The sequence below is a fragment of the Prionailurus viverrinus genome, chromosome D2, assembly GCF_022837055.1.
Source record: "Prionailurus viverrinus isolate Anna chromosome D2, UM_Priviv_1.0, whole genome shotgun sequence".
NCBI lineage: Eukaryota > Metazoa > Chordata > Mammalia > Carnivora > Felidae > Prionailurus > Prionailurus viverrinus.
Genome location: NC_062571.1, coordinates 48,642,934 through 48,666,728, shown reverse-complemented (window position 1 = coordinate 48,666,728; position 23,795 = coordinate 48,642,934). Strand labels below are relative to the sequence as shown.

At 52.9% G+C, this 23,795-nt stretch overlaps 1 protein-coding gene across 2 annotated transcripts in view; it reads left to right on the top strand.

Annotated features, from left to right (window-relative positions):
- Positions 1-21,893, top strand: part of ALOX5 (arachidonate 5-lipoxygenase) — a 49,126-nt gene extending 27,233 nt beyond the window's left edge. The window contains exons 5-14 of one of the 2 annotated variants that reach the window (XM_047826077.1): positions 4,449-4,555; positions 6,336-6,508; positions 9,605-9,751; positions 15,990-16,193; positions 16,941-17,027; positions 18,473-18,651; positions 18,937-19,058; positions 19,411-19,511; positions 19,859-20,029; positions 21,162-21,893. In XM_047826077.1, the coding sequence (XP_047682033.1) occupies positions 4,449-4,555; positions 6,336-6,508; positions 9,605-9,751; positions 15,990-16,193; positions 16,941-17,027; positions 18,473-18,651; positions 18,937-19,058; positions 19,411-19,511; positions 19,859-20,029; positions 21,162-21,341 (1,471 nt within the window). In that variant the 3' untranslated portion in view covers positions 21,342-21,893. Of the gene's footprint in view, positions 1-4,448; positions 4,556-6,335; positions 6,509-9,604; positions 9,752-15,989; positions 16,194-16,940; positions 17,028-17,244; positions 17,666-18,472; positions 18,652-18,936; positions 19,059-19,410; positions 19,512-19,858; positions 20,030-21,161 lie in introns of those variants that run through there. The other variant, XR_007145461.1, reaches the window with a different exon arrangement.
- The last annotated feature ends 1,902 nt before the right edge of the window (positions 21,894-23,795 follow it).

Here is a 23,795-nt window from a genome sequence, read left to right as displayed (position 1 = left end):
TGGGAGAGCTGTTTCGGTTTCCTCTCTGTAAGATGAGACTGATGAGGCCTAGCTGCTAGAATTAAGAGATTTAAGTGAGCTCCTGTTTGCAGTGGCCCCACGGTGCTGTCCGGCACACCATTAGGTGAGTTCCCTCGAGTGTCTCCATTCTGGATGCTAGGGAGGACTTTCTCCTCATTCCTGAGCCCGAGGCAGGAGCCGGCTGGGGAGCTGCCTCCTCAGGCACTGCCCCTGCCCATTTGCTAGCTCTGCTGGGCTTCCTCTACCCCTATGGGCGCAGGGCTGGAGGAGCCACTCCTGCTCCTCCTTTGACAAATGCTTATTGAGCTCCTGGTGGGGTGGGGCCAGAGAGGAATCAAAAGTGGCCTTTTGGTCCAGCTCCAAGAAACTCACAGTATAGTGGGACCAAGTTGTGGATAGTTCATCATAATAGCATGGAGTAGCTATTCCTTAGGAAAGGAGTGTAGGGGAGGAAGTAACTCGGGGGGGGGAGGGGGACTGCATTAGAAATATGCTTTCCAAGAGAGAAGATGCCCAACCTGGGTTTTGAAGGATGCATAGGAGTTTACTATGCTGATTGGAGGAGTAGAGGGGATGGCATTTTAGGCAGTGAGAATTCTGGTGAGCCAGGGGGACCAGAGTAGAGGTCTGTGTGGGGAAATGGTCAGAAGGTGGGCAAGGAGCCCAGCCTTTACCTGAGAGGGGGAGGGGGGAAAAGTACCGTGGTGGTCCAAGAGGCTCAGCATTTTAGTGTCAAGATGAAAGGAGCTGGTTGTCAGATGCACTAGAGAGATCGGGGGAGGTTAGGGCTGTAGGGCCCTTCGGATGCAGCCGCTAGGAAGTCACCAGTGCCCTGGATGAGAGCACTTTCCGGGGACAAAGAGGACAGGAAGAAAAGACCAGGAAGGAGGTGAGGATTCTTCTGTGAATTGGGTGTGAAGGAAGAAAGAGGATGAGTGAATGAGAGAGGAAGACCCAGTGGAAGGAAGAGGGTAAAGTGCTGTGCTGCAGACAGGATTTTGGACTTCTCTGCTGGTCCCCCAGAACGCCAGTACCTAAGGCTGCAGCCTTTAATATTAACAGTGAGTGATAATTATGGCACGACTTGCTAATGTTTGTGGAATTCTTTTTATGTACCAGTGTTTTCTGTACATCATGTCAGCCCTGCGAGGCGGGGGCAGTCATGTGCCCGTTTCATAGAAGAGAAAACCGAGCCACAGCAAGATTAGGGACTCGCCTAGGGCCACGTGGCCGGGAGGCGATGGGGCTGGGATCTTAGGCCGGGCCCTTAACCCCTGTGCTGGCCAGCACCATCTCAGCTGCCATCTGTCGGGGACTCCCAGCCCCATGCAGATTTGTGTCCAAACACAAACACTTGGGTCGGGGGTTCTGAGACTCCCTGGTCCGGCCCCCGACCAGTGCCTGGCAGTCCCCTGTGCATGGACAGTTCCTGATAGAACCCACAGACCCAGAGCCTCGCTAGCCTGCATCCCCACAGCCTACGCCATAGCATGACACTGTGCCCATGGTTAAACCCGGTCCCGCCTGCAGAAAACAAACTTGTTTGTGGCCGAGGTCGCCAGAGACACCCTCCCCGTTGAACCTCCAGCTCGGGGCAGTCATTTCCGTGCCACTTCTGGATAACTCCGGTGGCTTGTGTCCTCCGGGCCACCTGCTCTGCCTGGAACACGGCTAGCCCTCCTCAGGAAGCTTTGCCCCCAACTCCAAACAGCCCAACTGTGAAGTGGAAAATGGAGAAGCTGTTAGAAGGAAAGGGGCAGGGGAAGCAGAGGCGACGAGGGCTCTCCCCTGTCCTGCCTCAGAGCAAGCACGTTCCCGTCTGGCTGTGTGACCTTGCGTGAGCCAGGCGCCCTCTTTTGGGCAGGTCCTCTTCATGCCGTAACAGACCTTTGAAGCCCCGGTATTCCTGTTGCGATAAGCATGTGGAAATGTTTTGCCTGTAGATGACATGCAAATATTTTCCTCCTGATTCCACTTCTTTCTGAGTCTCTGGCTTCCTCCGAGTACTGCCACACCCCACCGTGTTGTCAGTGCCAGCTTTCTGTTTTGAAGTCAGAGAGACCCAGCTGGGGAGACCGTGAGCCACATGGGGCTGTGACTCACCCCTGGTTCCTCACAAGATCCCCCAGGGCCGAGGACCTCTTTCCTGGGCACCATCTCGTACTGGGCTGGGCTGGGGCTGCCGGGATTGTAGAGGCCTGGGAAGGCGTCTCCTCCCTCAGAGATGAGTCCTTTTCCATCTGACAGTGGGTGTCACAGGGACGTTTGTTCCTCTAGTTTAACAGTGGTTCTGTGCCAGGAGGCTCAGCCGACGGGGGAGGTGGAGGAGGAAGGGGCAACAAGTCTGAAAGAAGCTTCCCTGGGGGTCTGCCTAGCGGTGGTGAGGCACAAAAGCAAGTGTGTAAAATAAACGTGTGGGGAAAACCCCCAAAAAACCCCAAAACACAAAAAACAAGCACGTGTGTAAAAGGTCCTCCTTCCTGGGGAGGGGTTGGGGTAGAAGGGTTGAAGACACCAGCCTAGGGGAAGACACCAGCATCATTCTCCAGCCCCCCGGGGTGCTGAGCACCTGCTGTGTCTGCCACTCTACCCAGGCTGCACTCCAGCACCTTCCAAGGACTACAGCCTGTCAGTAGCCTGCAAGGCAGCTGGGTCATCCAACTCACAGAGAAGTCAAGGCCCACCGAGGCTACCAGGCTCGTGGCCCCTCGGCTCGCTCCTGGGCAGTGTGGGCTCCTAGGGGGTCCCAGGGTGGCATTTGTGAGACTGAGGGGGGATGCGGAGGGGAGTCATAAAGGCATGTCATGTTCTGCCTCGGGTGCCTTTTCCATGTCTGGCAGGGCTGGGAGGGGCCCCCTGAGTTTCCTGCTTATCTGCCAAGTCGCTGCACTCAGTCACAAAGACTTGCCGCCCTCATGCATGCTCCCTGGTGCCTCGCCTGCAATGAGACAGCCATCTGTCCCCATCAGCCAGGTGGACTCTGGACAAAACACCCAAACTTCAGTCCTTTGATTCTGCTGGCAAAGGTGTGCGGTGGCTTTGGGACTCCTGAGCCTTTCTGTGACAGCACTTGGGCCCCAGCCAGCACCTCCCCTATCCCCCTCATCCCCCAAGTAGTGAGTCCAAGGAGGTTCCCCGGGCCTGCATGGGCTAGGGCTACTGCTTCCAGGAGGGGCTGGGCTCTGCTTGGGAGGTGGGTGGATAGGAAGGGGAGTTCCCTGGCGCCGGCCAGCTTGGTCCCCTGCCCCAGGTATTTGCACTGCCCTGCTCAGTGATCCCTGCTGCCTGAGCCACCGGAGCACCTGGAGGTCTAGGCTCAGCACTGAGCAACGCAGACTCGCCCTTGCCCTCCAGGGGACTAAGGCAGACTCAGGTATTCGTGTTTACTGTACTTAATCTGCCATCAGCACTGCAGACACAGCATCACAGGCAGCCCGGTCTGGGGAAGGGGCGACTTCCCTGAGATCAAAGGAGGAGTTGGGGGTACTCCAGGCAAGCCCTCCAGACACCCGATAGGCTCAGGAGGTGACAAAAGGGGCACTGGGTATTCCATGAAAAGCCCCAAGTGAGGACATACAGGTAGGAGTCTTCGACTCTGGAGGAGTGGACAGTGAACATTGACAGTGGGGAAGAGACACGATAACTGCCTGGTATCCTCAGCGGTGGGTGTGGCCGAGAGAGAGAAACTAAGGCAGAGTGTGTCCCATGAGCACTGGCCAGAATTCCCTTGCCTCTGTCCTCCATCTTGCTTGAGTTGGTAGGGAGGTCTGGGACACCTCTCACTCTTCCCCACCTTCCCCAGGCCCATCCCACAGTCGCCTCCTCCAGCCAGCCCCTGGGATTGCTCAGGCCACTCAGATCTCACTCTTGAGTACCTGCAGCCTGCATTTTAAATTCATCAAGCTCCTGTCCTGGCTTATTTTGCTATCCTGTGTAACAAGCATTTGGAAAACTATCTCCCTCAGCACCAGGCACAGAGCCAAAGTTAAGCAGAAAGCAAAGGATATGCTCTATGGAATCCCTCATCCCCTAAAACCCCAGGAGACTAGGTAAAGCAGCTGCAGAGGAGATAACGGCGCTCTGTGCCTGGACGCTTTGCACCGAGGGGGGGCAGCAAAAGTTTGATGAGTGAATGAATGGAGGCATGGACGAAAGCAGGCGTGGATGGGACAGGAGGCACTGTGGACAGTTCTCAAGGGCAGCGGCCAGTCTCTTTCATAGGGGAGATGCCGTAGGGAGAGCATCGGTGTAGGTACCTGTTTCCGTCCTGGTTCCACAAAGCTGCCCCCTCAGAGCTGCCCTGGGTTCATTGATTTGCTGCCCAGGAGGTGTCTAGAGGCCTCATGAGACCACAATATGAAGGGGCTTTGCAGAGGGGGGCAAGGCCAGAGCGAGTGCCAGTGGGGATGCTGTCTCCTGGTCTGCAGGATGGAGAACCTGTTCATCAACCGCTTCATGCACATGTTCCAGTCTTCCTGGAGCGACTTTGCCGACTTCGAGAAAATCTTCGTCAAGATCAGCAACACTATTTCGGGTGAGTGTGCCTTTGGGGTCTCTCGTGGTGCTGGGGAGACTTGCCTGGGAACTGGAAAGGGCTGTCCCGCCCCGCTCCGACAGGCTGGGCACCCGTGCCCCGGGTCCCGCGTTCACTGGCCTTCACCCTCCTGCCCAGAGGTTTCTCCTCCTTTGGACACTCAAGACTGATCACCCTCACCCTCGCTTCATCAAGTCTCAGAAATATCAGAGCTTTGTGTTTACACGAATCGGCCATTTGTGGCACTTCTGAGCAGAGTAAAGGCAGAACGGAGCTTGTGTTTTAAGGATTTGCATGAAAGCGACTTTGGGTTCCCTTGGAGTAGGATGTGTTTGGTGAAGCAATAGCATTGTACTTGCCAGGGATAGCACGGAAGGAAAACACGGCAACAGAAACATAAGGAAATGGGAATGATGGGTGAGGGACGGGTACTGAAGTAAGCACCAGGTGAAAACTGCCTTTGTGGACTCCTCCCCAAGACTCCCCCGCCTCTGCTCCCCTCCATCCCCCTCCGTCTCCCTCCATCCGGGGTGGAAGGCCTTGAGTCCCTTTTTCCCCAGAGGCACAATGTTGTACAGCAGATCTCTAGAACATATCCATCTTGCTTAACTAAAATGTTACACTCACTGATCCGTATCTCCCCATTTCCCGTCCCCGGCCCCAGCAGCCACCAGCCCACTCCTTGATTTTATGGGCTTGACTGTGTTAGATAGCACATGTGAGTGGAATCGTGTGATATTTGTCTTTCTGTGACCGGCTGATCTCACTCAGCATAATGTCATCTCCACGTTCACCCACGACATTCATCTCATATTGCAGAATATCCTTCTTCTTCTTAAGGCTGAATGCTATCTCATCATATGTATACAACACACTTGCTTTATCTGTCCCTCTGTAAATGGACACTTAGGTTGTTTCCGCATCTTGGCTATTATGAAGTGTGCTGCGGTGACCATGGGAGTGCGGATTTCGCTTCCAGATCCTGATTTTAATTCTTTGGGATAAATACTCAGAAGCAGGATCATTGGATCCTACAGAAGTTCTATTTTTAATTTTTTGTGAAGCCACCCTACTGTTTGCCACATCGGCCAAGCATTTTGCATTCCCACCAACCCATGCACAAGGGTTCCAGGTTCCCCGTGTCCTCACCAACACCTGTTGTCTTTTGTTTTTATAACAGCCATCCTGTCAGGTGTGAGGCAATATCTCATTGTTCTGAAACGCATTTCCCTGATGATTAGTGACATCGGGCATCTCTTCATATACCTGCCATTTATTTGCATGTCTTCTATGGAGAAATGTCTGTTCAAGTCCTTTGCCCATTTGTTAATCAGGTTATCAGGGTTTTTTGCTGTGGAGTTGTAGGAGTTCTTTACTGATTTTGGAGATGATGCGTTATCAGATGTGCAGTTTGCAAGTGTCTTGTATTCTGCAGGTTGTTTTTTCACTCTGTGGACTGTTTCCTTTGCCGTGCAGAAGGTTTTTAATTTGACATGATCCCATTTGCCCATTTTTGGTTTTGTTCTTGAGAAAGGGATTCCTCGGAACCTTCTGAGCCGCGAAGGGCAGCTCAGGGACGACAAGGTGGTGCCATGGCCTGACCCGGTGGCCAAGCAGTTGGGCACAGCAAGCAGAGTTCCAGGTTGACCAGCTGTGCAGCAAACACCTGGGAGAAGGGACCCAGCAGCGACTCTGGCCCAACCAGCCAGGGTCGGGAGGGCTGCAGCCCGGGTTGCCCCCACTCAGAGCTCAGGCAGGGCCACGATCTTCTCCCCCATAGAGCGAGTCATGAAGCACTGGCAGGAAGACCTCATGTTTGGCTACCAGTTCCTGAATGGCTGCAACCCGGTGATGATCCAGCGCTGTACGAAGCTGCCCGAGAAGTTCCCTGTGACCACGGAGATGGTGGAGTGCAGCCTGGAGAGGAACCTCACCTTGGAGCAGGAGATCGAGGTAGGACCGGGTTGTCTGGTGATGCTGGCCAGGGCCAGCTCAAGTGGCCAGGTCACCCTCTGTCAAGCGGAAACCGCTTTCTGCTGGCCAGTGCTCGCCAGCCCACAGGCCACGATCTCCGGGCTTGTCTGCCGGGCCCATGGCGAAATCGGCTGCCCTCGGGGAAGCGATCTCTTCCCTTCCCTGGGCATTTATGGAAACTCTCGTGACTAGTGCCGGAGGAGGGATTGAGGAGGATACTTCTCAATGCTCAGGGGCTGGGAATGTATCCATATTTTCAACATCGATATCACTAACGGAAAGAACTCCCTCTGAGCAGGAGGTCAGTTGTGGGCCAGGCTTTGTGAGAGATGCTTTACACACACGGTCATCAAATTGTCACCCACCTTGCAAAGGTGAGGAAACTGGAGGAAGAAGCAAACCTTGTATCAGAACAGAAAAAAAAGGGAGAAAATGGATGGAATTTTTAACTTTCAAATTAGAAATGTTAGTGTCTCCTGGTTCTGCCCTCACCCTCTCCCCAGCCCTCCTCTTGGCTCACCTGCAGGGACTTAAGAGACAGGAATGGCCCTTCCAGTCACTTGACCTCTTCCACCAGATCCAGGATAGCGGGGCCCTCGACACCTGTCCCCCCAGGTGTCTAGGTGGCATTCTGTTTCCGGTCACCATGTCTTGTTTGCTCAGCTTGCCTTGGGGCCCAGCTAGAGAGGGATGGTCTGTGCCATCTGTGGACAGACCTGTTAGCCCCACATCCTGCCTACCTGACTCTGGAGCCACCTGCCAGGCTCACATCCCTTGGGAGTCCCACGCCCCATGGCAGGTGGTCCCAACCCCCTCGCCCTGACCCTGCCCTGGCCCCAGGACACTACCTGGTCACATGGACAGCTGACAAGGACAACACATGCCCCCACACAGGCACACACTCACACATGCATGCACACAGAGCAGTATTCTTTTGTAGACTTAATTTCTGGATAGATTTATATTGCTTCAGGAGCTATAGGTTTCACAATTCAAATCAGAGAATCAAAGAACCTTGAAAGCCACAGAATCCTAGAACTGGAAGGGACTTAGTAGCTCTCTGGCAGGGGAACAGCTTCTGCCTGGGAGTCCTTGCCACCTCCGGAGGTCGGGGGAGGGGGAGGGGGGCGGTGGCTTTCTTTGTCAGAATGGTCATCTTTCCTGTGAGTGATGGTCTTGAGGTTTAGCTGTGGTTTTGGTCATGAAGCAATAATCTAATAGCCGCCACTGACTAGAGTCTTACACACCACCCGTCTGATTCACACACACCTGCCATCTGTTACACACACACTATCCCATCTCTTACACACACATCTCTCATCTCCTATGGCACAATTCCTCATTTCCTGAGTCAGTCCTTAGGGCCAGAAAAATGGAATACGAGGACCAAAAAGAGAGGACAGGGACACCAGACAGACAAAACACCAATGTCTACTACAGAATCCCAGAACATCAGAACTAAGAGATAGGATTTTCCCCCTCACTTTTCAGAAGGATGAAACTGAGGCCCAGAGAGATGAGGTGGGAAAAATAACAGAGAAATGCCCCAGGCACAGGCCCAAATCCCAGGCCTCTCGGTTACCTGGCCTGGGTTCCCAGGGCCTCCTGTTAGCCTGGCATCATCATCTTAACCAACCAGAGTCTTCTCAAGATTTGATCGGCAGCCACTCCTTCTGTGCAGTACTTATGATGGTCCTCAAACTCCGTCCCCCCCACCCCTGTCCCACATGCACTGTGGACAGACTGCTCCGAGCTCATCACTGATGTCAGATGACGGCCATGGCCCTTAAGGAGGAAGGTGGAAGGAGGAAGGAGGAAGGTGGAGGTGGAAGGTCCTTAAGGACCAGGCCCTTAGCTCCTTTCTGGTCTTTGGTCCCCCTCGGCGGGATTCCTGAAGCATGTGCTCGGTGGCCCAGCTGGCAGAGTTGTGGACACACATCTCACCTGAGCACCTGTGGACCCAACCTGCCACCGGTCCTCTACCCAAATTCTTCAAGCTCTTGACTGAGCGGGCCCCAGCTTTGTGAAAGGAACCCTCACAGCACTCAGGTTGGGCCCCCTCTAGAAGATCCAAGTGTATTCCACAAAAGGTGGCTTTCTCCCTTCCCCAAATCCCAGGCACGTTCAATTTTTTTTTTTTTTTTTTGAAGTATAATAACCACAGAAAAGAGGGGCGCCTGGGTGGTTTGGTCGGTTAAGCATCTGACTTCGGCTCAGGTCATGACCTCACAGTTCCTGAGTTTGAGCCCCACATCAGACTCTGCGCTGACGGTGAGGAACCTACTCGAGATCCTCTCTCTCCCCCTTTCTCTCTCTGCTCCTCCCCCACTTGCACTCTCTCTCTCTCAAAATAAACAAACTTAAAACTTTTTTTTTTAATAACCACAGCAAAGAGTAGCAATCAGGAGTGTCAGCAAGCTCGATGCATTTTCACCAAGTGACCCCAGCATGCCACCAGCCTCAGACCAGGACACAGAACACCCTACCCAGGAACACAGACCCCCTCCTGCCCCTGTAGGCTCTCCCCTGACCCTGAAGAGCCCACCCTCCCCCAAACCCTGAGGACCTCCTTGGACCCTGCAGTCCCTGCCTCTGCAGACCCCGCCCCCCTGCCCCTTCAGCCCTGCCCCCCCCCCCAGCAGAGCGTCCACCCCTGCAGACCTGCCCCTGTCTCTCCTCCAGACGCTCAACTTTGCCTAGTTGTGAACACCATGTAAATGGAGTCCTGCAGCGTCATTCTTTGGAATTTATGTTCTCTTGTGTACTTTATCTGCACTCTCTCTTTCTTATCAACCTGCCGCTGTGGGTTTCAACATCTTTCACGAGGGTCTAGAAGCCTCCAGTTACAACAAATGCAGCATCCACCACTGCCATTCCCTCACATCCCCAGAAAACCACCGCAACCTCTGAAAGCTCTTGATGTGCATCAGCCTCGAGTCAGGGGCCAACACTCTCAATTCTGAACTCCATTCAGACGCTGGGGCCTCGAAAGCGCCTCTCCCTTCCTTAGGCCTAATTCTCGGCTCCGTCCCTGGCCGAGACTGATGTGGACATATTTCCCTTTGCCTCCCACAGCAGGGGAACATTTTCATCGTGGACTTTGAGCTGCTGGATGGCATCGATGCCAACAAAACGGACCCCTGCACTCTGCAGTTCCTGGCAGCGCCCATCTGCTTGCTGTACAAGAATCTGGCCAACAAGATTGTCCCCATTGCCATCCAGGTAGGCGGCCCACCCTGCTCCCTTCCCGGACGGCTCTGCCCTCGGCAGTCAGGGCCTGGGGAGGAGTTTTCTAGGTGTCCACCGGAACCTCCAGGAGGAAGAGGCCACTCTGCTTCTCATCTCCTCAGGAGGGTGCCAAGAGCTGAGGCCTCTGCCAGGTGGACAAGAAAAGCCAGAACTTAGGGCTCCCTGCCAGCCACGGGGAGGGCTGTCCGTGAGGAGCAAAAAGGGCTTCCCTCCCCCAAGATACACTGGACATCTTCTTGCAGAGCCAGGTCCTCCGCTGAGGACATACCCTGGAATAACACACTACACCCCGCCCCCACTCCCAGCATCCTGGGATTTGGGCGGGGGACACAAGTCCAAACACCAGAAGGGGCCAGGCAGAGGAGGCTGCAGGATGAGCTGGAGATTTAGGCCACAAGGGGGCATCATGGAGGCTGGCCTCACAAACCAGCCCAGTCCTGCGATGCTGCCTTCTAGTGTCCACGGGTTGTTCTCTACCAAGGAGGAAGGAGAAGGAGAGAGGAGCAGTCTGGGGAGAAGAGGCAGGGGCAGAGTGTCACCTCTCCCATTCCTGGCTGCCCTCTGCTTCCTCAGAGCACCAGGCACATTGTGGCCACTGGTATTCAGACAGCAGGAAAGAACCCCCACCCAGGACAACACAGATGTAGGTCTGTGAAGGGGGACTGCTGCACAGGGGCCCCCATGGGGAACAGGTGGACAGGCATTCAGCAAACTTTACTTTGAGCCAGCTGTGAACCGGGCATTGAGTGCTGCGGGTGTAATCACAGATGGTTTTGCCAGGTGCTCACCATGTGACAAGACTGTCCCAAAGGTGACACCGTCCACAATCCCTTACCTTCAATTCTGAAATCTAAAAAGTTCTAAAACTGCTAGGTTTTTCAAAAATTTGCAGCAAATTCATTGGCAGCAAAACTTGCTCTGAACTGAAAGGAGAGACTGTTTAGAAGCTTTGCCTCATTCGATGTGACAGGCGTGTGTAGCACTACCGAAATACGTGTGTTTGATTGTGAAATATTACAGGGCAGGGGAGAGAGGTGTCACATAATGAAGTACATGCACTGCCAAATCCTAAAAATTCTGGATTCTGAAACACTTGGCCGTCAGGGTTTCAGAGCAGGCCCCGCCTCTGTTCACGTAGTCGTCATTACAACTCCAAGGGCGGGGATCACTGCTGTGGATCATATTCAGCAGATGAGAAAACAGACGCAGGCCCACACAGTCCGTATAGCCGGTATTCACGCCAGGCCATCTGGCTCCAGAGTTCGCGCTCCCATCTCCTGGTCTCAGGAGCACATCTTCCCCCAGAAGGATTCCCAGCCTATCAGAGAGAAGCCCTGTGCTTCAGAAACTGAAGGGACAGGCAATGCAAGAGAAGCAAACAGAGCTAGGAGACCAAGGAGAGGAGCCATTGACCACGGGCGGGCACCTTGGAAGCAGCCTGTCCTCCAGAGACTTCTTGGAGGGGCCTGGAGTCAGGGGCCTGGCTTCAGTCCCAGCTCTGCCACTTGTTAGCAGGTGTGGGACCCTGGGCAAGTCACAGTGTTCCTGAATCTCTTCCCTCTACCGAAAACGCAATCTTTGCAAACTGTAAAGAACCACGAAAATGAAAGTAAGTAAATCCAAAATCTGGTTCTTCAAAAGGTCGAAGAAAATAAATCACCCTGTCATGAAGCTAATGAAAAGGGGGGGGGGGGGGAGAGCAAAAATATACAATATTAGGAATAAGAAGACATGATCGCAAGAGTCCTTTTTTTTTTTTTAAGAGTAATAGCATGGCAACAAATTTGAAGAAGCTGAAAGGGATGGGTAAAAACCTGGCAAAGTATAAATTATTAGAAGAAACTGTAGAAAACAGTCCAGTATCCGTGTAAGCAGTTGGGAAGCTGACCAAATGTCTAGACTGGTGAAAGGCCCATGTGGTGAGCAGCTGAGCTCCAGCTAGCCTGTAAACAGCACACATTTCCAGGGCTCTTTTCAAGTATTTCAGCTCCTGAATTCATTCTCTGAAACTGGCATAACTTTCATGCTGAAACCCAAAACAGGCAGGCTCCAAAAAAGCTGAACAGAAGACCAATCCAAGTTACAAAGACAGATTTTAAAGGAAATCCAAATACGACATTAGCAAAGTGAATGTAGCAGTGTCATGAATGACTAATGGGTCATAACCCAGCTAGGTTTATTCCTAGATGTTTCAATAGCAAGAAAACACAATAAGGCTTCTGACTGTATCAAGTGACTCCAACAGGGAACTCAGTAGCATTTAGCAGCCCCAACTAGTAAATATTAAAATGTGCCAGAAGCAATCTATTTCCCTGCGATAGAGATAGGAAATCTCATTCAAAAATGGTAAGCCTAAAGCCATTTCTGTTAAAATCATAAGAATGCTGATGTCACCACTGTCACTCAACATGGTCCTAGAGGTCCTGGAATCTGCGACAAAGAAGAAAATAATCAATGTGAGAAAAAGAGAGAGAGAGAGAAAAAACTATCTTTTGGTAATGATGTGATGGTGGACCTGGAAAACCTAAGACTCTCATTTGTCAAAAAGTTATTAGAATTAACACGTGGATTTAGCAATGCGTCTGGATACATATGCTCCTCAAAAGCACCAATTGCGTTTTGCCTGCTAACAATACAATATGATACCATATAAAGAAAAACTGTAACATCATTTTAAAGGCTGTAAAATGAAATCCTCACACGTGCTTTCTTTCATATTGAACAAGAGAAGTTTATGTCAGTCCTACCAAACGTAATCATATAAATCTAATGCACTTCCAATTAAATTTTCAATCAGGCTTTCTTTCTTTCTTTCTTTCTTTCTTTCTTTCTTTCTTTCTCTTTCTTTCTCTCTTTCTTTTTTTTGGGGGGGGGTGAGAGGGAGATGTGAAAACCAAATAGAAGAAATTAAAGATACATATGGAAAAAGAAGTGTCCAAGGATAGCCAACAATTCTTTGAAAAAGAAAAAACAAGGAGGGCTTTCCTTGCTTGGTATTAAGGAATACCATAAGGTCCCTGTTCAAGGCAGGTGCTATGCATAACAGACAGAGTGGGGGGAACGGTATATAAAGAGGCCAGAAATAAGGCCAATACATAAGAATTTAAAGCATGACAATGGTGGTTTCTCAGTAAAAAGGGATAGAATTTCAGTGGTACTATCACAACTGTCTTCGCATAAGGAAAAGATTAAATTGGACCCATATGTCATACTAGTTACAGAAATAAATTTCAGATGAAGTAAAGATTAAAATGGAAAAATAAAAGAGAATTTAGGAGAACAATGTATAATGTGGATGCTAAGGAGACTCCTTAAAGTAGAAACAGGAAACTCAGAAGTTATAAAGGAAAAGACAGGCATATTTGATGTGTAAAAAAGACATATGAATATCTATAATGTACACATAGTTGCTTCAAATTGACAAGGAAAAGGCAAATATCCCAATAGAAAAATGGGCAGAGAAAAGGAATAGACAATTGGAAGAAGAGGCGACATATGGAAAAATCAGCATATGGAAGAATCCCCCCCCCCCCATGTCACTAGTAGTTAAGGAAATGGAAATTAATTACAATGAGACACTACTTCTGACTCATTAGGTTGGAACCAAAAACCAGTGATAACACCCAACCTCTAGCAGGGACAGCGCCCCCCCCCCCCCCCCCCCCACTGGCCATGAGTCACTGAAGTCCGGGGCACGTTCACTCTCTAATCACAGGCAGGCCTGGGCAGCTCAAAGTCAGTACCTGGGCCTTCACGGGAGCAGGTCCTGCAGCACTTGTGGAGTGCGCCTCTTTGAGGTTCTGGATTGCAATGGGTGGTCAGAGGGTCCGAGGGAGGGGCCGGCATGGCCAGGGGGGTAGGAGGGGCTCAGGGCTGTGCAGTTCACTGAGCGGGTGTGTCCCAGCTGAAGGAGCCCACAGTAGGGCCTGCCTGTCCCTAGCACAGCCATTCCCGGCCCAGTCAGTAGAAATGAAGGCACTCACGGTAAGGACGCACGTGTGAGGGCATCACAAGGCATTGTTCCTGGAGGGAAAACAAACTTGAAGACAATCTGAAGGCAGTGGAAGATCGATTGAATGAAATCGTGTATGTCCAGACGACAAAATGTGATGCCACCTTTGCAAGGAAGGAGTTGGACGTATGGCAGCTGACCTGAGGGGCTTCCACAATGAGTAACTAAGCAGAAAAGCAAGACACAGGGCAGAGATCATCTCATATACAGAACCTGAATGCAGGACGCGGCGTACCATACACACGACAGGACCAGCACTCGTGTCCTGTGGGGACACGTGGGAAAGTGCAGAAGGGAACACTGGGATGGACTGGTTGGGGCACAAGTGAGCAAAAGAAAGAAGAGAAAGACATTCATTGTAACAGTGTCCAATTTACGGAAAGCTGAACAGACAAATATGCACCGAAGCCAAGAAGCTCGATGATGGGGGGATTTTTTTATTATGTTGTTCCGAAGTGACTGCAATTATTTTTTATCAGTAAGTTTCTAATCATAAACAAAAAGCGACTTTGTGAACCAAAAAACAAACTTAAAAAACAAAACCAACAAGGTGTTCGGGACACGTTCAGGCCACAGTGTCACTGAGCCTGGGCAGGAGGGGGGAAGATAGAAGAATGGGTAGGAGGGGGATGCCCAAATCAGCGCGGCCATTGAGGCCAGTGTAAGAGTTCAAGGGGAAAGCATGTGAGAGTCTGGATTAGGCAGTACAGCGGAGAGAAAGACTGAAGGCAGTGCCTGAGAAGGAACAGAGCACGGGTCCCAACCCAGCTCAGCTCTTTATCCACTGTGTGACCTGGAAGAAGTGCACAACCATTCTGAGCCTCAGTTTCCCCTTATGTAACATGGCAAGGAATACCTGACTTGCAGGGTGTTGGTATTATTTTCATGTTGAAATGATATTTTAGACATATTGGGTAAAATAAAATTACATCATTAGAAGAAACTTCACTTCAGTTTTTTTTTTTTTACTTTTATTACTGTGGCCGCCTGAAAATTTTAAATTCCACGTGTGACTCACATTGTATTTCGACTAGATAGCACTATTTTCAAAGGAGAGACAGGGAAATTACCTTCCAAAATACTTAGCGTGACCTTGAGGAGTCCAGCAGGTTTGGCCCCTCCCCACGGTCTCAGCAGCTGTCCTCCTGGGTCAGTCTGAGGTAGCCACACCGTCTCTAAAGAGCCCAAGGCCCAGCCCAGCCCCAGCCCTGGCCCGCAGTTCCAGCAGCCCGAATGCTGCTCCCTCCACTCCGGAAAATGCCTTCTTATCCCAGGAAGGCTAGGCCTCATCTCAAAGAGGAGGCAATAACAGAGCTCACGTGACATCACACTGTCAAGGCCTGAAGCTGTGCAGGCTGGTGGCTGTCATGGGCAAAGCTGGGGTCCAAGGATTGGTGGGCAGGGAGGGCTGAACATAGGGTGACTTCAGCAGAGGCGTCAGTGGCCAGATCATGGAGTTTGGGGGTTTTTCTTTTCTGGCTTTAAGAGGTGACTGAGTGTTTTCAAAGAGGAGATTGACATAACAGGATTTGCATTTTAGGAAAAAAAAACGGCACCCTGGCCCCACCTTGGAGGTGAAACTGGAAAGGCAAGCCTGGTCTCTCCTATAGGAGGCAACTGGCTGCGGGTCTGGGCTCAAGAGACTGTGACCTAGGCCACTGCATCCTGAGCGCCCGAGAGCCCTGGGAACTGGAGGCGCTCATCAAGGGCAAGAAGGGAAGTCAGGAACACCGGCCAGAGCCTGGGGAACAGCAGCCTTTAAGGGAAGAAAAGAGGAAAGTGTGGGCCATGGAAAAGCAGCAGTCAGAGCAGTGGGTGGAAACCAGGAGGGAGCAAGCCGACAAGGGAGGCGAGAGAGATGAAGGCAGGAGTAGAAACGCCAGCCGCCAACCTGCTCCTTGCTGGTGTTTTTAGCCATGTTGTTCACGTGCTGTAACTCTGGGAGGTAAGCAGTGTTGCAGATGAAGGAACCAGAGCTTGGAGAGGCTCAGGAAGGTGTCCAGCGTCCTAGTTAGTGATGTCGCTGGGGTGGGAAATGCAAACCCTGGACCCTCTGCCCTCCTCCGTGAGCCTCTTGTGACTCAGAGACCACTGTTGTAAGGCACTTGGATTCTTCTGGGGTTTCCTGAGAAGCCAGGCTCTCCTGTAAGCTATGTAGAATAAAACATTGCCATGTATTCTCTTTCTTTAATGTATCAGCTCAACCAAGTCCCGGGGGATGAAAACCCGATTTTTCTGCCTTCGGATGCAAAATATGACTGGCTTTTGGCAAAAATCTGGGTGCGCTCCAGTGACTTCCACGTCCACCAGACCATCACCCACCTTCTGCGCACACATCTGGTGTCTGAGGTTTTTGGCATTGCCATGTACCGCCAGCTGCCCGCTGTGCACCCCATTTTCAAGGTACGGCAAGCTACGGCCTCAGCCGGTGGAGGAGGGCGTTGGGATATGGGGGTGGACAGAGGGAGGGAGGTGGGGCACTGGCACCCCCACAGGACTGTGGCTGGGAGTAGCCAGCAGACACGGGCCCCTGGAGAGATGCTCAGGGGGCAGTGCTACAGCTCTGAGCCTACGGGCTCCTGAGCACATGAAGCCCGGGCCTGGCCTGGGAGCAGAGTTGGAAGAGGCAAATGAGGTCAGTGTGACCCTTGTCTGATCCTAGGCGGTAGCCCTGCCCTTCTCTCTTCCTGAATCCTCCTGGCACTGACTGCTGGGGTGATGCAGGCCCTAAAGACCTCTCTGGGCCCCTTTCCCCATCCGTAAAGCAGAGCAAATAATACATCTGCCTCCTTGGATTATTGTCAGAGTCAAAATAGTTAACAAATTCAGGGAGCTTGAAACAGTGCCTAGCACATAGTTAAGCTTTGTACACGTGTTCACTATTCCCATTTTTACCGTCATCACGTCACTAAGCATGGAAGCTGCACCCCCCCCCCACCCCACCCCCGCCCCCGGCCTCCAGCAGCTACTCAGCAGTGAAGATCAGCATGGCCACCCTCACTTCCTCCCTCGGCCCTAGCATCACCCCTCCTCAGTGGACGGGGGTGCGGGATGCCGAGAGGGCTCTGGGGGCACCTGGGAAGTGTAGACCTGGTCAGGAGGCCTGGGGGACCTTCTCCGAGGCCTTCTCCTTGCTCCTCCCTCCCCCAGCTGCTGGTGGCGCACGTGCGGTTCACCATCGCCATCAACACCAAGGCCCGCGAGCAGCTCATCTGCGAGTACGGCCTCTTCGACAAGGTGAGCACCTCCTACCCACCTCCGGCAGGACCCCACTTCTCCACGCCTCCAAGCCCACACCAGATTTCCTCTCGGGAGACGGGCCCCTCGGCACCACGACGGCGGTGGATGCCTGGGAAGGGTGGGAGGCTGGAGGAGGCGCTCAGAGGGAAGGCACCCCGGGTCCTCTGGCCAGTCTCTGGCCCCTTCCACACCAGGGACCTCTCCTCTCCCGAAGGCACTGCCTGCTTGTCACTTCTTCTGCTGCCCGGCTGGTGTGGCCCGTCGCCTCCTCCCGCTGCTCCGCCATCCTCTGGCTTGCGGTGTAGATCCTGCCTCCTGGCACCCACTGCTGCCCTCCTGCTCTGCCGCCCTCACTGAGCACCACCGCCCACCCTCTGCGCTTCTGGGCAGAAGCTCCCTCCCCTCCCTCCCCATCCTTCACCTGGCCCATTCCGACCCCCTGTGGCCTTCCCAAGCCTGGACCCTCCTGGCAGCCTTCACCACTGCCCTTCTTCCTCTTCCGCCTCCTGTTAGTGAGGCAGCCAGGTCACCAGTAAGCCTCAGCCATCGTTTGGGTTACAAATGACAAAACCCAAGTCAAAGCAGCTGAAGCTGGAAAAGAAGTGTACTATCTCAAAACCCTGGACAATAGTGAGGTGAGGGAGCCTCCGACCCCTCCCAAAATGAACCCAGGCACTCAAATGGCCCCAGGGGACAAGCACTCTGGCGGCACTCTACCACTCTTTAAAAACTGTGTTGGCCTCATTCTCCCAGCCAGGCTCTGCAGACAGACATGGGCGGGGTAATGGGACCTCATCACAGGGAGCTCTAGGCTCTCATGTTCCCATATGGTGACCATCACCCCCCATCCAAATAGTCCAGGGAGCAACTCTGAACAGTCCGGCTTGGGTCAAATGACCTGTGGCCCAATGTGTGGCACCCCAGTACCCGAGTCCTCCTTGAAGCTTCTGGGGCCTGACTGTTCAGCCACCATGAGTGCCTACATCTCAGCAGCTGGGATGAAGACCGGCATTCCTCCCTGGGCCTCTCTCCAGCCTTCACCTAAGCACACAACAGGCCCTCGAAAGACCTGTGTGGGTCCTGGCGGCTGGTATATGGCCCTCTCTTCACCCCAGGGCAGCCTGTGCTCAGAACCAGAGCAGGCCCCGCCCTCCCACAGCTTCCCTTCCACCCCCGGTCTCTGCACACTCCCCTCCACTGCAGCCCCTTGCATGAGATCGGGCAGATGTGCATTTCTAGAACCGCCTCTTTGGGCTGCCCTTGGCATTCTCGGAGCAAAGCATCCCTCCTACCCCACCTCCTAAACCCACAGGATGTGGGCTTGCCCCTCCATGTGCCTGGTCTCCCAGTGCCCGCTCACGGTTTCTTACGGTGAGCCCTGGGCAAGAAGGAAGAGGGGCGACTGACCTCAGCTCACAGCACTCTCTTCCCTCCCACTCAAGGCCAACGCCACAGGGGGCGGTGGACACGTGCAGATGGTGCAGAGGGCCATGCAGGACCTGACCTACACCTCCCTGTGCTTCCCCGAGGCCATCAAAGCTCGGGGAATGGACAGCACAGAAGACATTCCCTACTACTTCTACCGGGACGATGGGCTCCTGGTGTGGGAGGCCATCAATACGTGAGTGCACGCTGGGGCTGTAGGACCCACTCTGAGCGGGGTGTCCTGGAGGAGAAGAGGACCAGGGCATTGACAACTCAGCGGGCCAGTGGATGGCTCCATTGTCAGGGCACTGATAGAGGAAGGAAGGTGTGTGGGTGGGGGTGGGGGTGAGTGACCTGAGCCTGGACATTAAGGAATAAGTCACAGGGCCACCAGTGTAGCCCTGCCCTTGAGCTCAGGAACCCAGCCCTGCAAACCCTGGCCAAGTCACCCACTCCTAGCTGGGCCCTCCTCCTGAGCCAGGTTCACGGCCGAGGTGGTAGGCATCTACTACAAGAGTGACCAGGTGGTGGCAGAGGACCAGGAGCTGCAGGACTTTGTGAAGGACGTTTATGTGTATGGCATGCGGGGCAAGAAGACCTCAGGTACAGACCACCCCCAGCTCTCCTTCTAGCTGTCTCTTCTGCTCTTTCCTCACCTCTGACTTTCCTCGGGCGATCATGGCCCATGACATCCATCTTAGCACTTGGTGCTGGGGCCAGAGCCCCCAAGGGAGCCCTGCCCACCAATATGTCTTATGGGGACATCTCAGGGACTCTCTGCAGCCACTGAAACCAGGGTCAGAAACATCAGGAACACTGGGCCAACCCTTACAGTGTCTTGTCCATGCCTGGGCCCCTCAAGCCCTTGTGTGGGGGTGCTCAGGTCCTGGGATAGGGTTGGAGGGTGCCTGTGGGTCATCAGTCCCTCCCCAGCCAGCCTCTGACTCTGCCTTAGGCTTCCCCAAGTCCATCAAGACCAGAGAGAAGCTTTCGGAGTACCTGACAGTAGTGATCTTCACAGCCTCCGCCCAGCATGCAGCAGTGAACTTTGGCCAGGTAGGCAAAGGCAGGATGAGTCCTCTGGGCAGGAAATTGCCAGAGTCACCTTGGCCGCTCCTAAAGGGCCCAGGCAGGGCCGCCTCTCTTCCTAGTCTTCTGGGGCTGATCTCCAGCAGCCTCGGGGCCAGAAACTACGCGTTCCCTAAGTGTATTCTCCCCACTAAGCCAAGGGTGCCAGCTGGAGTGGGGAACCGTGGCCCAGTCCTGCTGGAGCAGGAGGAGATGGAGGAGGGTGGGAGGCACCTGGGCAGTTGCTCTGTCGGGCAGGTAGGGGCATGGCCAGCCGCAGATGGGTGGTGGCTGGCTGAGGAGGCACCCCCATGTGTCTGTGGCTGTCCCTACAGTATGACTGGTGCTCCTGGATCCCCAATGCCCCCCCAACCATGCGGGCCCCACCGCCAACAACCAAGGGTGTGGTCACCATTGAGCAGATCGTGGATACGCTGCCAGACCGTGGCCGCTCCTGCTGGCACCTGGGCGCAGTGTGGGCACTAAGCCAGTTCCAAGACAACGAGGTGAGCACTGGATGCCATTCTGCCCCTTCTAGGGGCAGGTCACCCAGAGTTAACCCATTTCTCCCTCTCTGGGCTTTGTGATTAAGGGCTTAGGCTGGACGCCTGCTCTCAGGGAGTCCTGACTTCCAGGGCTGGGGGTACGCAGGGGGTTCTTAGGTCTGCACCAGGTTGGAGCTCAGGGTGAGGGAGGGACAGGAGAGCACAGGCACTCTGCTCCACTGGTGACTCCCCGGAGGTAACGACTAAGAAGTTTCTGGGTATCCTTCCAGACATTCCCACGCACATACATCTTATTTAACCTAATGTCAAAGCTGGGTTTCTCAGTATCTCAAACACAACCCCATGGCATTTGCTCAGTGTTTCACAGAATGACTACCACTCCAACCACCCCCAGGCCTGTGGGCATTTTAGGGGGCATTTAGGTTGCTCTGGGGACTTTGCAAATGTGTTGGTCCCTCACTAACATCTTTTTTTTGTATATGTGTCTTTGCACACATGTTTAGTAGGGCCACAGGATGTGTTCCTGGTAGAGGAATTTCTGGGTCAAAAAACGTTGAGATTGATCTGCCTTCCACAAACTAAGTCTAAAATCCCACCCTTTTCAGCCCTGGGTATGAAACTTTCCAATTTTAACAATCCAATAATTTTTTTTTTTAATATGTCTAGTTTTAGTTTGCAGTCACCGCGTGAGTATACAAATGAGCACAGCCCCCCAACAGGGTGTGGCCATGGCTCTCCTGGGCTGGAAAGGCTAGTGCTAACCCCTGTGCCCCTGCTGCCCGGAGCCCAGATGGGAAGGCAGGGATGCTACACAGGAACAGGGCCAAGCAGGACTGCACAGCCACATTCCCAGCACAGCTGGGACCACTGACAGCGTCCGCATTCACCTGCCGCCATTACAAGCTGTTGTGGCCACCCTGCAGCACGGCAGTTATTTTGCCCATTCATCTGAAGACCCCAGCCCAGGAGCATTCTTGGGGTACTCTCAGCAGGGGGGCAGGTGGTGAGGGGGAAATAAGCAGGTGCTCCCTTGCTGACTTTCCAAGGGATCATCTCTGGGGGTGACACAAGCAAGGCCTGTCAGTTTACACGCCCTTGTCAAAGAGTAACCTGTCTGTGTCTGGGCCCTTAGCTATTCCTGGGCATGTACCCAGAAGAGCATTTCATCGAGAAGCCTGTAAAAGAGGCCATGGCCCGATTCCGCAAGAACCTTGCTGCCATCGTCAGCGTGATTGCTGAGCGCAACAAGAACAAGAAGCTGCCATATTACTACTTGTCCCCAGACCGGATTCCCAATAGCGTGGCCATCTAAGTGGCCACCCGGGCCAGTCTCACTTGAAGACGGCCGACTACCCGCGACCGGGCTCAGCAGCCAGACTCCAGCCTGCCCAGGTGGGCAGGCACACTGGGCGGCCCTGGGGCAGAACTGCTGGCAGCCTGCTCTTCTGAGGCTGCCAGGATTCCTGGCAATTCCACCCTCAGGCCCCAGGCTGACTGGCTTCAAACCGAAGGCTGCCCAGGTTGGGCCACGTTCAGCCTAAGCTTTGGTGCATTTTCCAGTTTGTTCCCTAGTTTTCAGTGAATCCCATACTTTGATCAATGTGGATACACCGCAGGGACGCGTCCTACACAGAGCAGGACTGTGTAGCTTCCTGCCTACGCCTAGCTCAGTGCTTGCACGCCACTCAGCAACAGCAAGTCAGGACAACTGATAGATGTTCGTTCTTACTGGGAGACATGGAATGATTATTTTCTGTTCTATTTATGCTTGGTCCAATTTCTTGCATATAGTAGGTACCCAGATGAATCCTTGTTGAATGAATTAAGAATTGGCTGTCATAAAAATAAAGGAGTTCATTTAAAATAGGTGTCCTTCCGTGTATTATGTTCCAGTCACCCCCAAACAGCTCACATCCCCTTGCCCCACAGAAAAAGCCACAATCACTGTGATTCCATCTAGGCAAGAGCTTCCCCCTCAAACCCCATCTGGATAGAAGGTGGTTCCCCCTCTTCTTTTCCCAGAAACTCCTGAATTTTCTTCAGAATACATCTCAAATGTCATCTAGTCTGGGGAGGCATCTTTGCCCACAGCTCATCTATCTCCCAGGCCGTTGTCTAAACTTCTGTTGTCATCCTCCACGTGGTCTCTCCCTTGGACCCAGAGCCCCTGGAGGACCAGGACCCCACCCACCTTCCTTGTGTGCCCCAGGGCTGGTTCCTCATTTTCCTCCTGCAAGGCACCTGACATGTTCTAGGCACTCTCTTGGAAGCTGGGGGATGTTTTCTCCAACAAGAGAGGACTCAAAATGACTTTTAAAATGCATTTCTTGGGGCGTCTGGGTGGCTCAGTTAAGTATCTGGTGCTTGATTTTGGCTTGGGTCATGATCTCACATTTGGGGAGATTGAGCCCCGTGTCGGGCTCTGCACTGACAGTGCAGAGCCTGCTTGGGATCCTCTCTCTCTGCCCCTCTCTCTCTCTCAAAATAAAGAAATAAACTTAAAATTAAAAAATTAAAATAAAAGAAAATATAAAATGAATTTCTTTCTCCACACCCAAGAAGCAGAACCAGCCCTGAGTTTGGGCATGGTGATCCATTGTGTCGTCCTCCTACACACAGACCCAACCTATAACCCCCAGCCCCTGGCTTCAGAATCACCAACAGGGTCTCCAGAGTTCCTGGAAATGTGCTGGGCCAGAAGCTCAATGTCTAAGTAAAAGGTTCCACCAGGGCCAATATAGCAAAGGAGAAGGCATGCATGTGCTCCTGAAACCACAAGACCCTCTAAGGAAACTTGACCATTGGGATGGGTACCAGAGTGAGGCCCAGACCCCAAACTCCCTTCCATCCCTCTGAGAACTGTCCACACTGTGAGTGACCTTGGTGATGGACTTCATAAACTATGGTTGTGGTAAAGGCACTCACTCGGCTCCATGTCCAACACACCAACCTTTAGAATCAGCAAGGCCACGTGAGCAAAGGAAGGGAGAGGAAGGGTGATGCAGGTCCAACCCTCTGGGGGGCAGGGGACAGGGAAGGAAGGACTGGGTAGAATGGGCTCCAGACTGCAGGGCACCTCCATGAAAGCCTCGCTCAAGCTAATGTGGAGTCCTCAAGCAAAAGTGGCCCATTATAGAAATCTTGCATCAGGCAGGAATGACAAAAATGGTCTTGACACGAATGAAGGTCACAATAGATCCAAAGGTGTGGCAGCTGGAGCTGTCAGTGAAATATGTTCTCTGCACCTGGCCCTGCCAGTTCCCCTGCAGCTGGATATTCAGTAGCACCACTCCAGTGCTGCCACAGGGGCGTTTCGGGAAGCCCCACTTCTGTGCAAACCTCCAGCGGACTCCTAAGCGAGCAGGCAGGGGGCAAACTGCAGACAGCTCAATGGAGGATGAAACAACTATCGTGAGATCTGGGCTTTTAATTTTTTTAAGTTTATTTATTTTGAGAGAGAGAGAGAGAGAGCACACATGAATGTGGGGTAGGGACAGAAGGAGAAGGAGAGAGACTTCCAAGTGGGCTCTGTGCTGACACAGTACAGAGCCTGATGCGGGACTTGAACTCACAAACCGTGAGATCATGACCTGAGCCAAAATAAGAGTCGGTCGCCTAATTGACTGAGCCACCCAGGCGCCCCAAGATTTGGGCTTTTAAGCAGTTTTCCATTTAAGCTCAACCAAGTTAACTGCTTGCTTAAAAAAAAAAATCCTTTTCAGAGGAATATAAGGGAACTCAGAATCTCTAAAAAAAGAACATTCAC